Source organism: Oxyura jamaicensis, chromosome 8 (assembly GCF_011077185.1).
Source record: "Oxyura jamaicensis isolate SHBP4307 breed ruddy duck chromosome 8, BPBGC_Ojam_1.0, whole genome shotgun sequence".
Lineage (NCBI taxonomy): Eukaryota > Metazoa > Chordata > Aves > Anseriformes > Anatidae > Oxyura > Oxyura jamaicensis.
The window spans coordinates 26679847-26694971 of NC_048900.1; the positions used below are offsets into that span (position 1 = coordinate 26679847).

Genomic DNA, 15125 nt, shown 5'->3' on the forward strand with positions numbered 1-15125 from the left:
CTCTCGGATGAGTGCTGGGAGGGGAAAAGCCACAAAGGCCTCCAAAAATGAAGGAAGGTACGGGAGAGGCCTGTGCTTCTAGAAGTCACCTTCAGAGCAGTGGGGAAAGAAGCAGCAAGTAGCTCTAAATCTCAGCCGGGGAGCAAGTTGTGTTTATTAATTAAGCAATGAGGATCGATGCCTGAGACATTTCCTGTGGATTAATGATGGGCTGGGAGGAGCCGATGGCCCGAGGTGCCGCTGAGGACCATTAACACCAACTGGCCATTAATCGCCAGGAAGTGCTCTGTGCCAGGGTCATTAAGTGCCTGCATATATTTATGGGTAATAACAACAAGGATAACATTTGTCCGGGCTCTCTGCCCCATGCCCCGCCTCACTGGAGCCGTGCTGGTGAGCACTGGGAGCATGTCCCAGGGATTGCACGTGGATGGAGATGCCCGGTGGTGCTGGCTGATCGCACTGCCCGGTGTGCCCTGTGTGCTACCCTAGCCACAGCCACGAGGATGTGAGAGCAGCCCTCCCAGCCGTGGTCCCCTGGGAGCATGGACAGCGTGCTCCTGAATTCTCCATCGCTGTGACACGGCCGTCCTCACCACGGCCCCATTGCCAGCATCACCCACCTTCCTCCAGCTCATCCACTGCTGGCCCGGGCACAGCATCCAGCACACCCACACCTACACGGCCGCTCTCCTCCAAGCCTCCAGCTGCTCTCAGCCGCCCTGCTCCGTGCCGTGGTACCCCCCAGAAAACAGGAGGATGAGGCTGTGCAGCACAGCAGCTGTGACCCCATCCCGGGGGACAGCATCCATCAGCCTCAGGCATATTCACCCTCTCCTGACCTGGGGATGGCAATTCCCAGGCTGGGCCCGAGCCCAGGCAGCACCGTCCATCTCCCAGCAGAGCGGGCTGGAGGGCAGAGGGGCCGAGGGGAGGCCGAGGAGCAGCAATAACCCTGACGAGGAGCCAGGCAGGGCCTGCAGCACGCAGCTCTTGCCAGAGGTGCTCTGGCTCAGCCCAGGGTGCCTTGGCTCGGGCCAGAGACACTGCGGGTTTTTTTTTTTGAGGCATGCTGTGCCGGGGCTCCCTGAATTCCTCGGCGGGCAAATCTATAAATCATGAGTCGAAAAGGCATTTGATTCATTTAAATAGAAAGGATGTGATCAGGGCTGCGAGACTTCAGAGAAGATCAAAGGTTTAAACACGGTCCCCAGGAGGAAGAGGAATTATTTAGGCAGGAAATAATGAGATGAAATTAAGAAGGTATTTAGGCTGCCCACGAGGAAGAAGAAAGCAAGCGATGTGAGGCCGCTCTCGCCAGCGGAGCCGTGGGGGCCTCCGGGGGTGGCTGGTCCTCGTCACCCTTGCTGGGGTGGCTGGGGCACCCAAGCCTCCTGCCAGCACCTGGCAGGACAGGCAGCGGCCACCCTGACCTCCAGAGGGAAGGAAACCTCTCCTCTTCCTGCCATGGGGCACAGCCTTTCCATCCCGTGTACCTTGTGGTGGCAGAGGGGACCCGCGGCGCGCTGACATCCAGCCTGAAAAATGACAAAAGGAGAGAGGGGGAAGGGAGAGAGAAGGGCAGAAAACGCAGAACAAAGTGCCGTGGGCTGTTTAAAGGCCCCTTCAAGTTCACCCTGCCAAGGACTTCGCCTCCCCTACAGAGAATTTCTCGCAGGGACCCCTGTCCCCTCCGGCGCGGCGAGCGGGGCTGCCGGCTCAGCGTGCGTCGCCTCCTCCCGCTCCCCTGCAGTCTGCCTTTGCAGGATTGCAACCCGCAGCATTCACAGCTTGCTCCGTCTCTCACCACCCTCCCTTTTAGCCACGAACAAAGACAGGAGGCTTCGCGGCAGAATGGCCAGACCAGCTGGGTAGGGTTTAACCATCGTGGCCCATATGTGCTGAAATACCCAGACATATTGGGGTTGCGCTTAAAGGAACAGTCCCAGCTTTTCCTCGGAAATTCGTCGCTTTCCCAAAGCTAGCACCAAGTTTTACTTCGGGCCTTTGCAAAAAAAAGGCTTTGTGGATTTGTAGCAAAATCTCAGAAAGGCAGAGTGTTTAAAGCAAGAGCGAGGTTTTCAGAGTACGTGATATCTGAGGAAAATACTTTGTGTTCCTAGCTAGGGACAAAGCAGGGAGAGCAACTCTTATTTTATCAGCCCGCTGCTGCACAGAAGCACCTCTGCTACAGAGTGGCTCATGGTGGCTTTGGAGGGGAGCTGAGAGTTTGTCTTGGACCTAATGTGGGCAGCTTTATGGCATTTGCTTGTGTTAAAAGCCAAAGCACAATCTGGGTTAAGGGAACAGCTTTCCTGCAAGCCCTTGTCCTGATGAAGTCGGCATAAAAGCTGCATCCCTACTGGACTAAGTCCGGGCATTTGGTAACTGGAGACAAATCCCACTGACGTGAGGGGAACCCACCCCATTCAAGACCATATTTTGCCTTGTAAACGAGCACACTTGTGCAAGTACACCAGACTTCTTGTGGTTTAATGGCAAGCACAGCAGACCGTGTCCTCAGGACCCAAACTGTTCACAGCTCTGACCCTGAACGGTGCCGCTGCTCGGCATGGGAAGGCAGACCCACCCGTCATTTTAGTGTGCTCTGCTTCTTGTCAGTAACTCTCACAGTGCATCTTCTTTGTGCGAGGTGTATTGTCTGAGACAGGTAAAAATGGGCCAGGAATGATGATGCATCATCAGCTGTCACCCTGGGAAATCCCAACGTGGGATGAACAAGGAACGAAGGGAAAAACAGAAAGGTGTGCAGAAAGGCTGTATTTGCAGATGAAGTTAGTGAACATGGTGGTCTAAGAAGATGAAAGAGTGGAGAGAGGATTATCTCAAACCAAGGGCAACAGCATCTTGGACAGAAAAGGAAGGGGCCAGAGCACACAGACTGCCATTCCAGGGCAGTCCCAGGGCTGTACAGAGCATGGCTCTGCCATGCCCCATGGGGGAGCACCCCAGCAAAGCTGGGTTCCTGTGAAGCTTTTGTTCCTCAGGTGTTGTTGTCATATGCTTAGAGCATTTTCACTCTGTTAAAGTCCCGTGACAAAAGGAAACAGCTATTTACTTGGAAAGAACTTTGATTTAATGAGCCAGGGCTGTTACACAACACGTAAGGGACATGAAAAGCAGAGAGCCATCATAGCCTGACAGCTTTCTCTGATGCTTTCTCACGATGACTTTCTCCCCCCAGGTAGCACTTCAAGGGTTAAGATTCAGAGCAGGCAGTGTAAGTCCTCACTGGACAGCACATGTAATTCCATCCTCATATATAGATTTTTCTTAAAAAAAAGGCTCTTTACAGAAAGCAGCATCTTCATCCCATATTAGTGTACTACAAGGCAACTGAGGCACTGAGGGGCTGAAGTGACTTGCCTGGTATCACCCAGCAAGATAACAACACAACTATGTGAGCCCCACAGACTGCAGAGTGCTGTGCCAGTGCTCTGCTGTTCCTTTGGCCACACCATCTTCTCCCTGAGGATTAAATCTCCCCAGGGTACCTTTAACAGGGCACAATACCGCTGCAGACTAGCATGGATTTCAAAGTGAGTCATTAGTCCTCATATTACAGCAGAGTTGTACACTTGGATATTTCTTAGTACCCTTAAGAGGTCTCTCTCAAAATTGCATGTGAAGACTTCCATTGAAATTAGTATGCTGTTCCCTGACATATGGGTGGTTGTAGCAGTCATTCTGGAAGGCCACCTGATCCTCAAAACACTTTCAAGATTGAGAATCATAATGGAGACAAATATTTGATCCAATGGCCTATGAAAGTATACGCACAAGGATCTCTGCTCAAAATCAGTCATCTCGATAAAGTATGTCTTGAAACAAGGATGTCCAAGGCTTGGCCTGAGGTTCCTTAGGTCAGGAATATCCTGTTAAAAGACAAAACAGGAATTTTCTTCAATCCCTGCAGCTTTCAGATATCTACTCATATCCTCACTGAATGCAGAAGAGCCACAAATTAATACGAAAGGCTTTCTTCGACAGGAATTTATTATCGTCTTCATCAAGTCTTCATTTAGGCGACCAGTGTATGTGTTTTCCTGATAGCTCCAAGGAAGTTTTTCCAGTGACATTTCCTGAAAAGACAAAAAGGTTTGCAGTGTGACACAGTAAAAAGGACAGTCAATTGCTTACAGCCAAGTCTCCCTCCTCCCCTCAGGGTACAGCACAGGATATTTTTCACCCTCATGACTCTGTTTGGGTAGAAATGACCCATTCCAAGAGCTGCTTTACTCTTGCAAAACTCAGATTAAATCCTCTGCCACTGGATCTGGCCACCAATTCAGAGGGGACTGAGCAAAACCAGAGTGTAACTACTGCCAAGAAGCACTGCAGAACCTTCTCATTTGGGAACCACTTCCCACCATGCCTTCTCTATTCCCCAGTCCTACATCCCAAGACTACTCCTCCCCATTGCCTCTTCCATTCCCAAGTCTCTTTCAGTCCCATCTCCCTTGACCAAAGCAACGGAAAGAAAGGCAGCCCTGCTCCAGACACGGCTCTGATCCCATGAGAAATGTCAGATCCAGTGGGACCCCCCCTACTATTAATTAGAAATGCAAGTGTTCAGATGCGATGGGAGCGGTATTCACTCTGGCAGCAGAGTGAAACACTGGGACAGGCACATATAATCCTAAACGGGAAGATGCACCACTCAGAGCTGGAGTACAACAAACCTGTGAAGAGAAGAGACAAAAGGGAGAGATGTACCTGTGGGGCAGGCTGTGTTGACAGGGGTCAGAAGGGTTTCTTGCCCTTCCCTGGGTTGGATTTCAAGACCTCCTTAGGCTCTTGAGAAAGCACCGTCCTGAAAAGGGTATCTAACCTGTGTCACTAGAGACAATTGCTGATTACACTCCTACAGAATGGCTGAGGGGATGCCTAAGTCACAAGTACTTTTCTCCATACCTATTTTCAACTTGCCAAGGCCATATGTGGAACATAATGTATGAGGCAGATCCACCATGAAGATACAAAAAATGATTCATCTGAGGAGCTAAAAATGCAATGGGATTCATTCCCTTAGCATAAATAATTCTTTCTATATCCTCCCTGCAATGAATCCTCATTTCTGAGGGAAATAATTTTCAGCTACCAAATCTGTGCAGAACACAGGCAACTTTGGGACCAAATGAAAATGAAAAAGACTGCTCAAATCATAAGACCACTGAGAGAGGTATGCCCTCATCCCATGGATTTAGCATAGAAAATAATTTTAGAGAGTGGGACGCAACTTTAAAAAGTTTGAAAATGGGTCAGCTGGGAAAAATAATTGCTGGGAAGTTGGTGCTAACATACTAGAAGAAGAGAGATGTAGCCATGAGCAATGAATGGAAGATAAGGACAGATAAAGGCACTGGTATTAGGAAAAAAGAAATAGTTTATTTGCTGCGAGTCTCCCAGAGTCAAGTTTTCTTTGCATAAATGCTTAGGTGCAGCAACAGCTGTCTGAAGTGGGGGGGAAACGGTCAATGGTGAATATGAATCAGGGGATCCTTGCCAACAGAAGGGCTACTGAGGGGGTCAGCGGGACAAGCAGCAATGGTCACTTCCCTGAAATTCTTCAGACTGCTAGCAGCATGAGAATATTTGGTAGATTTAAGAACAGCAGCTGCTAGATCACAAAGTAACCTTGATGACTTGGGAAAGAAGATCACTGACAGAAAAGGTTCATCCAACACACAGAGCCCTCACATAAATCCACTTCATATCCATTTATTTACCTGGCTTAGGACGTAAAATATTCTGATGTTCCAGTATCGAGCCAGATCCTGGAGAAGAGGTTTCAAATAAATTGTTTCAAATGTACGGAAGCAGCCAACAAGGGTTACAAAAGTTTCATCCTCTTCATCATCTGTTATGGACTGGAGAATGGGAAGCATTGGTGCAAGGCCAGTGCCAGAAGCCAGCATGAGGAGTTCTCCATGCTAACAACAAAACAGAATTTTGAGTTAACCATCGTGACTGGAAACAAACATGCTCATTGCCAGTTCCTCCTTGCTGCCACACTGGTCCTGACGGAGAGACCACATCAGGTACCAGGACACGAACTGGTAAATGCAAATCTCAAAATGTATTTTTCTACAAAATCCATCAAGTATTACAGACAGCACTTGCAGGATTTTTATATATCAAGCTTAATGAAACTGGATTACATCCAAATACAAACATTTATAACTTTAGCCTTCATTACAGTTCATTTATATTTCAGTTTCAGTTCAGCTGTACACTTTGCTGACCCACCGCGGGTTGACATGCAGGCAGTAGGGCAGGAGGACAGCAGGTTCCCAGCACTTCACCTACCAGTGCAGCAACCCCAGAAGTGGGTCTTAAGCCTGTGTTTTGGGGTCCTCCCTCCTAAACCATCTTATGCCTACCCTGTTCATCATAGCCACCAGGGACCTGGTAACCCCAACCCTCTACACCCAAAGTCTGACGGGGTGCTGGAAGCCAGAGGGCTTCAAGCTGTGGAGTGCGACTACATATAGCAGAGAAGCTATCAGCACGAACAACGTCCAGATGGATTTGCTACATACAGGAACTGGTCCAACTCCTACCAACTTCACTGAGAGCTTGAACACATCTTTTATGCACACATCCATCTGAATTTGAAATGATTTCCTTTGTGCTATACAAACCATTAATTAGTCAGAGCCAGTGGGAACACACTGTCTGTAGAATCTCGGAAGGTCAGGCCTGAAGTATGACCACCTTGCCACGAAACAGGCTCTGAAGCTGAGATGCTCACCTATCCTGACAGTCAGCAGCCTCTTGGAGGAGGCTGGTGGTGGGAAGGGGCTGCTGCTCAGGGGCTGCTTTGGGGGCAGTTTATTTTGAATGGCTTTGATCTGCCTGAATCTAAATCCTATCCTATGGGCAGCAAATAGAGAAAAAAAAAATATGCTGAAATTTTTATTCAGGACCTTTGTTATAATTCATAAATATTAACAGTTCTACAGCAAGCTGTTTCAAGGATCGCTCAGGTGCTGTGTAAACTGCATGTACAAGGATCACCCAGCCAGCCCCTGAATGCACCCACTTCTAGGCATGGCTGCTGTGTTCTGTCCCAGATGATCTGGAAGCTTTTAGGAACAGAAGTGAACAGTAGCCTAACACAGCAGGGACACTATTTCAGGAAGGAGAACACAATTGCTCTGCATGGAGCTTGGCCACTGGGATTTTACAGCCCTATTTTTGCTGGTTAAAAAAAAAATAAGAAGAAGAAGAAGAAAAGAAAGAACAAGAAGAAATGAGGCTTTGGGATCTTAACGACCAATGTTTCGATTCTGCTTCTCATTTGAAAGGTCAGAATTAAGTAACGAAATTAGTCTGTGTGAGAAGCCTTCCCCTGAAACTGGATCTGCCTTTCTTTGCAGAAAGCGTGGTATCAGTAGATAGGATCAGCATTTGCAGAGCGGTTGGGTGACGTGACACCTCACTGGAGCTGCTATACTTCAGGGAACACCCAGGAGAGAAGAAGACCAACATCTCTTCTTCACTCGTGCTCAGTCACAAAACAGCAACGTGGTTCAAACATGGCAAAACCAATCTACACTCATTGCTGGTGCAGAATAAGTTCCCTTTGTGAAACAAATCCAGAACGTTTAATGCAAGTGATGAACAGCCAGCCTTGCTAATTTTCCAGTCTCTCACCGACCTCCCTCTCCTCTTCTTCCTTAAATATGCTGCAGTTCAATAAGGTCTACTTTCTCCAGCTGACTGCTAATGCTGTAGCACCGTACAATAACCCAGGAAGTCCCTAAAATAATCATGAAAACAGTAATCACATTGATGTCTTCCCTTTGGAGTATTAAACAAAGCTAGCTGCCACAAGCCGAAACATCCTATGTCTCTTAGGAAACTAACCTTATTAGGTCGATATGGGAACCCTCCGAACGGCCCACGCCAAAAGACCGTGTCTCCTTTTTTCCAAGTTTTTATGTATTGTGACATTAGCCCAGCTTCATAGCACTAATAAAAAACATTGCACAAAAGAAAAGAATAATTATACTCTGCTGGAAAGTTTCCCAGCTTAAAGTCAATTACAAAGTTATCTACATTTAAACGAGAAGGGGGCAAAAAACATTTCATGCATTTAAAAAGAAAGAAAGATCGTTCTATTTGAAAAAATAATTCAAAGTTATACCCAAAACAAAGACATTTAAATTAAATCATATTGGATCCATTCCAGCTTGACTATAATGTAAACACAACCCACTCTCATGCAGTCTGAATTTCCAAAACTGGAAAAAGCTTATCAGAGTTCTTGCTTACAAAGCACACAGAGAAGAGTGTCTTGAATGCAAAGCACAGTCCAAGTCTTCAAGTGTTCTCCAGATCTCAGGGTATGGGATCTGGAAATGCCCTCTGGGTACTGATAGTTATACAAACACTGCATAGCTCTTTCTTTATTTCAGTCTCTCAAATGCTGTGTTGATACAATTAGTGACCCAAAGTCAGGTTTCTCATTTATAAAACCCTGTTTTCAGAACAGATCATCTGGATGCTAAGGGGTGTCTCCACATTTCAAAAAAATATATGTTAATTTGGGCCTCACAGTAGAAAAATGTTGGCAAAAAAAAATGCTTCACTTTCTACCAAGCACAAGAAAAAAACATTATCTAGGCTTTTTCCCCACAGGAATGCTAGCTTCACCTGTGACCTATGAGAAAGGGTCAGTGCTGGCGAGAAAGAGAAGCAAGGAGATGCTGAAAAATGAAGGGTTATCCAAGCAGTCTTGTTGCTGGATGTAATGTGCTCTCTTGCTCGCTCTCTGTGTGTGTCCTATTTGTATGATGACTTTATGGGTGATGAGAATGAATACACGCAGAAGAATGGCCACGCTCTATGGGGTCTGGCCGGAGAACAACGTCTGGCCCACCCCACAGGAGCAGAGAAGGCTAACAGTGGTGGCAGGCAACTGGTCTCGCACAGAGGTGATGCCACTGATAAGCCTGAGGAAGAGCCACACAACTGGAGGTCAGAAGATGGGATGCGATACAAGCCTTCCACGTCTCCAGCCCACATAACCTGAGAGAAAGGTACTTTGGGGTGTTTTCTGCACACACGTTGGACAGAAGCCCAGCTCCACACCTCAGAGCCTTGGCTGGCCACCAAGCAGCACTGCAGGCAAACAAAACTGGTGAACCACAAAGCAGCTAAGAAAAAGTGAGAGAGCGAGCAAGTGTGTGTCTGTGCTTGCAAGCAATGTTGGCTAATAAAGAGCACGGGTACTCTTCCCCTTGTAATGACCTCACTTAAATAAGATACCTTAGGTGTTAAGATCTATTTGCACTGGTTGATAGATTCAAAATGTAAATGCATCATATGCATACATCTAGGTTCTGAGTTACTGTCAGAAACGTTTTGTGTTCAGAGGGCCCAGGGCTGGCACTTAGTTTTGTGTAAATAGCGTGCAGTTGCATCAAAGGAACAGTGTTTGATGCTTACCTTCTTCAACTGTAAGTGGAAACCCAAGACAAGTGGAGAAAAGTCACCCCCACCTTATGGCCCATTCCCAATGGACCATGGTAATGGTAACTAAAACAATCCTTCTTTCACCAAAATTATTTCCAAAAATTGAAGTGAGAAGTGATTGAGTGGGTTTAAAATGAGTTTTTCTAAACAAAAAGAAAAAAAAAAAAAAAACCATCTCCTGGGGGAAAACTTCTACACCCAGTTTTACACGGAGAGAAACCCTAACATTATAAAATCACTCAAAAAGAGGGTTACACTCTGTAAATGGCAACTCCCTCACTCTTAACTGTAGTATCACAAATGCAATGCTGTAATAACAGGAGACAGAAGGGTTTGAACAGTGCTTGGATTGCATAGTAATAATAATAATATAGTACTTTCCAAAATTGCCTGAATAGTGTGAAATATACCACAACCTACAGAGTGAGTTATAAAAATGGCTGCTTTACACTGGGTGTTACCAACCTCTTTTGTCACTGCCAGAGAGTAACTATAGCTCCCTTTGGGATGAAAGGCTCTATATAAAGGAAAGGTATCATTACAATCATTACTATTATTATTGAAATGCAAAACCTGTGAGTAATAAGCAAGTATACATGAAATTTCACAGTCATCTTGTGAATGTATCCTATTAATACAACTCAAATGCAACGTTTCTCTCCCCTACCACACACCAATTGCCACAAGAATGGTGACAGGACCCTCCCACAGGTGTCTTATACAAGCTGTACACATTTCTAAAGAGCAGGGCTTTCGCTTGAACGTACAATGCATAATAGACCTCCAAAATGTGCAGTCCTGGAGGACAGGCAGAGGACAAATGGTCATTTTGTGCAAGCCACCCGGGACACTCAGCTATCAGACTTTCACACCTATACTGAAGTCTGCGCCTGCCCTGAGGAATCACTAGTGACATACAAATACAATATCAGAAAAATCTTCAATTTGATATTTACCACACAAAATAATTACTTATAAGGGCCCTGCAGACTTTATTCAGATAATTTTCCAGCCAAGATCTCCTATAAAATCCTTTCGAACTCAACCAGCATTTTGTGGTTGCCTCCAGAAGGGCTAGGACACTCATCCAAAAGAGGGCTCTGCCATCACATCCACCCCGGTAGGAGCAGCCTGTGCCTGTGGGTTTCCTCTCTGCCCCATGGGCCACAGGGACACCTGTCAGACTGCAGGCAGCTCCAGAGTCCTGCCTGCACACCAGGGGCAGCTGCCTGTTTTCTTTCCATATTTTTCACCAAAATGAAAGCTTTTTATGAGGAGTGTCCTTAATACAAAATAAGGCAGGGAGAGTAAGGGCTGGGCAAAGACTCTTCAAAATCTGTGGTTCAACTGGGCAGACGACTGGGTGTGATTTCAAAGACAGATTGAAAAGGCAAAATGAAATCAGGGAGGTGGAATGGGCACCTCTGTCCTCTTTCCACAGTGGCAACTGCAAAGCTCCCGAGAGGCTCTCTCAAATGCTTAGCAGGGCTTATGCTGCAAAGCAGTTGTTTGTGTGTCACCTTCTTCTGCTTTCAGTTTTGTGGGAGAAAAAAAATAAAAAAGAAAAAAGAAAAAGCAATTTTTATCAGCAAAGCACAACTGCTTCAAAACAGCACAGAAATAGCCCATGAGGGATTTGACAGAGTCTCACTTGAAGTACTGACAGCGTGCTTGGTTCCTAAAAGAAAACACCGTCCCCAGCACCTTCCACTCTAATCTATATTGTATAGACTGACTTACTTTCATTAAAACTTCAAAGTAACCTTCTGCATTCCTTGGGCTAATCGGGGTGTAGGCTCGCTGGACCTCCAAACCGTTCACCTCTCCTCTGAGAAGAAAAAAATATAGGACACCACTGTAACTCGTGTCATTGACAGGTATTACCAACACTTGTGCTTTTCTCTGGGGAGATGAGGCAAGGCTGAGGGAGGCAGCAGATCCTCTTCCCAATGGCCCAGCCTGTGCACAGATGCAAAACATTTCCCTGTGAGAGGTACAAATCGATGGGGGACATAACTTCTAAATGCATCTATTGTTTTCCTGGTGCTGGCCCCATCTGTACCCCACACTCAGCTCTTGAACACATCCATGGAATGGAGGCTTGAGATGTTTTATGAGAAACGGTTCAGTGCGCAAGAGTGGGAAAGGGGAGAGAAAATGCTTTCTTGTTAAGTGTGCTATTCCTTTTGGACTGGGGTATTCCTTTCTTTCTGTGTTTGGACAGCATCTGGCAATTAACTAATGAAATTTAGGGCACAGCCTTAACTTGAGCGCTTGTCAATATACACTGTATTATCATGTAAGTCTTCTCTTTCCATAGAACGTATCCACATTGCTCTTCGCTACCGAATATGTTAATTGACTGACGTGACCAAACCCTTTCCTCTGCTGCATTAGGAGAGAGGGCGGAATGGGAAGCATGTACTTTCAGCAGCCAGCCAGCTGTATGCATCAGCTGTTAACGTACAAATAACGTCAACAGATACAGATCAATGGCATCATAACATGACTTTTTCTAACTGGCAATGATCACCACAGATGGCTGAGAGAGACAAACTTTTCCCAAGTGACCCCCTTCTGGCAAGCAATAAACTACACAGGAGGGTTGTTTTTCTAGAAATCGGGAGATGCCTGGACATCAGAAATAACACCGTGGGTGCTGAGTTACCCCAAGATACAGACCCTAAAATACTGAGCCCTGGGGTTAGCGCAGCTCATTGTCTTCTCTCCAGCACGCTGCAGTAAATCATCTGTTGTAACATCTATTCTTTGACTCTTTCTTTCTGCAAACGGATTTTCTTAATCACACCTAGTTCTTTCTGACCCACCGATGCAAGGATAATGCTGAAGAAAAATACAGCTTTGGAATGGCTTTTACCATAAAATTAGTAGAACTAATGAGCTCACGAGGCCTTTCATCTGTATCATCATGGAGCTATAGAAATTATGATTTGCCTGCTATGAAGGCTTTGTCTATTGACAAAACCCTATATATTAGGTTACATAATGCAGACTGTTTAACTAGCACAGAGAACAATACCTTAACACGATATGTTGTCCTAAACTCAATCGCAGACTGCTATTTCCCGGTAATTCAAATTTGTACTGGTAGGTGTCCTCTGTTAGCTGCTCCACTGAGCTTATGTTGAATGCAGTAAATGTATCTGGATTTAGTTCTGAATTATTGCTCTGCAAGAACAACAATAAATAATTACTTGGTTAGATGGTGTCTTTTATTATTTCATTTTTCTTTGGAAGCAAACGTGTATGCTAATTCAGTGCCTGAGATACTCAGGACTCCAGAAGAGCGCATATTAAATGCTAGTGCCCGGTACAAATCTCAGCTCTCTGCTGATTCATTACGGTGTTCTGCAGTATGCACTTTGGGAGTTTGGATTCCCCCCCCCTTTAAAATTACATTTTTACACCTTACAGCAAGGTCATCTTATTATGACTCACTGCACTCATTTTCTCGTCTCTGGAAACAAACAGAAATAATACTGCTAAAAGAGCTGAGCACTGCTTTGGGGGCAACTTTGAAACCTACTGATGACCATTTGGAACAGGAAATACTGTTAGCTGTTTCAACACCGAACATTTTTGCTTGACCCAGCACAGTAAATCTTACGTAACAGGGCACTGACAAGCCTAAAATTACACGCTGAAGACAACTATTTGAATACCAGGCCATGCACAATGCAAGCTTTTTCATTCTCAAAATAAGAGTCTAAATAACAGGAAAAGACAAAAAAGGTCAGGAAAGTGGAACTTCTCGGAGGAAACCGTCAGCAGAGAAAATTATGATTCTTAGTATTTTCCCCCTGTCCCCACTTTTCACAGAGGTTTGCTCTGTCTGCCTGGGGGACGCTTCCGCAGCACATGGCCTGGCAGAAGCTGCAGACCCAGGGCTGTAATGCGACACCAGGGCGAATTCGACACTTGGAAAATCACATTACAGCAGGGAGAGAGCAGGCAGGGGGAGCCGGTCTGGGAAAGCTGAGTTTGGGGAATTACATTTACAGTCTTAAGACACCGCTTTAATCTATAGCTGCATCCCTCACCCACCACCACAACCCCACACGTTAGCAAGTATATGATCAAAGCGCTGGCTCTAGGACACGATGAAGACAAATTGACCTGCTCCTTCTTTTCCGTGAGGAGGCTTTTGTCTTGCTTTGCTTTGGCCCTTTCCCATCGTTCAAGCTCCTTCTCATATACATCATAAATGCAGGGTTTGCAGCCGCTGCCACAGCACTGGGATGGAGAAGGTTCTTGGGGCTTGAGAGCCAGCCACTCATCCTCATTTCCACTCATTGTCTGCAAAACACAAGCCTTGCATCACAAACAGCGGGATCAAGAGAAGCACGTGCTCATCAGCCGAGTGTTACTTGGAGAAGGACAGAGAAATCTCTCTCAAGCATCTTGCGTGCGTGTCTCAGGGGAATCAGAAAACCGAAAACCCGCGAGCAGAACTGCTGCCTGCAATGCTCCATTTCTGCTCGAGCGCCCGCTGCCTCTGCTTTGCGCGGAGCAGATCACCAGACACCGCCAGCCCAGAGCTGCAGAGCAGACCCCAGCTGGCCTTCCCAGCAAAAGCTGCCTTCAGCAGCAGCAGGCTCCTGCCTGTCCTGCCACCGAGGTGGTGATTTCTAGCAAAAGAGTGGCCCAGTCACCTGGAGCAGGAATATCCTAAAAATCTGCAGCTCCGTCCACGAGAAGGGCTAACGAACCCCAAACTCTGCCAGAGCACCGCTTTAAAACGGAGGGAGGGCACGGAGCTGAAGGTGGGTTGTACAGTGAAGAAGCTACAAGAAAGCAGTAAATTCACAGGCAAATGAACAAACAATTTGGTTATAAGCAGATTTGGCTCTGGCTTTAAACGTAGACATGTAGGAAGAGGCAAGAAGCACGCGCAGCATGACTCCCATCTCACACCCTTGACCCACACAGAGCTACACCCCGTGAGTGCTCCTCCAACAAAAATCGAGATGCCGACCTCTCAGGGACTCTGTTATTTTTATACAATGGCTTAACAGTATCCCCAATACATTTATATCTGTACCATTTAAACAAAAGGACTGGAGGAAATTATAAAACCACGGGTGACGAGGCTGAAGAAAAGCACACTTAGCACTCGGAGCAGCTTCATTTCCAAGCTCCCGTGCAAGCATTAATTAATCTTCACCCCTGCGCGAGAAGGACGATAATTTGGATTTTGCAGGGGGAGAGGAGGAAGGCAGGGGATCGCCGGCCGTGCCCCCAGCCGGCCTCGTGAGCCCGGGCTTGGCGCGAGCGGCCATTGCTCAGGCTGGGGACGTGGTGGGGGCTTTTTGCGCAGCCAAAGTGCCCGAGGGACGTTTTTGAGGGGAAATTCGGCCAGAGACAAAGATGGAAGGCGCTGTTATTCAGGGGCTTGGCCATGTTTATTGTGCTTTGTGCGTTCACTGGGGGTTTACACGCGCCCCACGGCCTCAGGCTGCCCCCAGGGCCCTGAGGGGCCGCAGCTCCCCCCCGCCCCGAGCCTTTCTCCCCCCTCCCTCCTCCTCCCCTCACTTACCCCCACACCTGCCCTTCCGCCCGCCCCTCCGCCGCGCCATTGGCCGACCTCCCTCACCGCTCGC

General features: G+C 46.9%; 1 protein-coding gene across 3 annotated transcripts; it reads right to left on the bottom strand.

Moving 5' to 3' along the window:
* Positions 1-3000: 3000 nt before the first annotated feature.
* On the bottom strand, positions 3001-15086 carry LOC118170895 (NADH-cytochrome b5 reductase-like). 3 transcript variants are annotated; one of them, XM_035333494.1, is made up of 7 exons: positions 14782-15004; positions 13642-13821; positions 12545-12693; positions 11245-11332; positions 7894-7998; positions 5751-5954; positions 3001-4103 (listed from the first exon to the last, which is right to left on the bottom strand). In XM_035333494.1, exons 1-7 carry the CDS (start codon positions 14923-14925, stop codon positions 3900-3902), a joined length of 1074 nt encoding a protein of 357 aa, XP_035189385.1. In that variant the 5' UTR covers positions 14926-15004; the 3' UTR covers positions 3001-3899. The 3 variants fall into 3 exon arrangements, with proteins under 3 accessions (XP_035189385.1, XP_035189386.1, XP_035189387.1); XM_035333495.1 differs by lacking the exon at positions 14782-15004 and adding an exon at positions 15062-15086 and having other exon boundaries at positions 3003-4103; XM_035333496.1 differs by lacking the exon at positions 14782-15004 and adding an exon at positions 14690-14762 and having other exon boundaries at positions 3003-4103.
* Between the last annotated feature and the right edge of the window lie 39 nt (positions 15087-15125).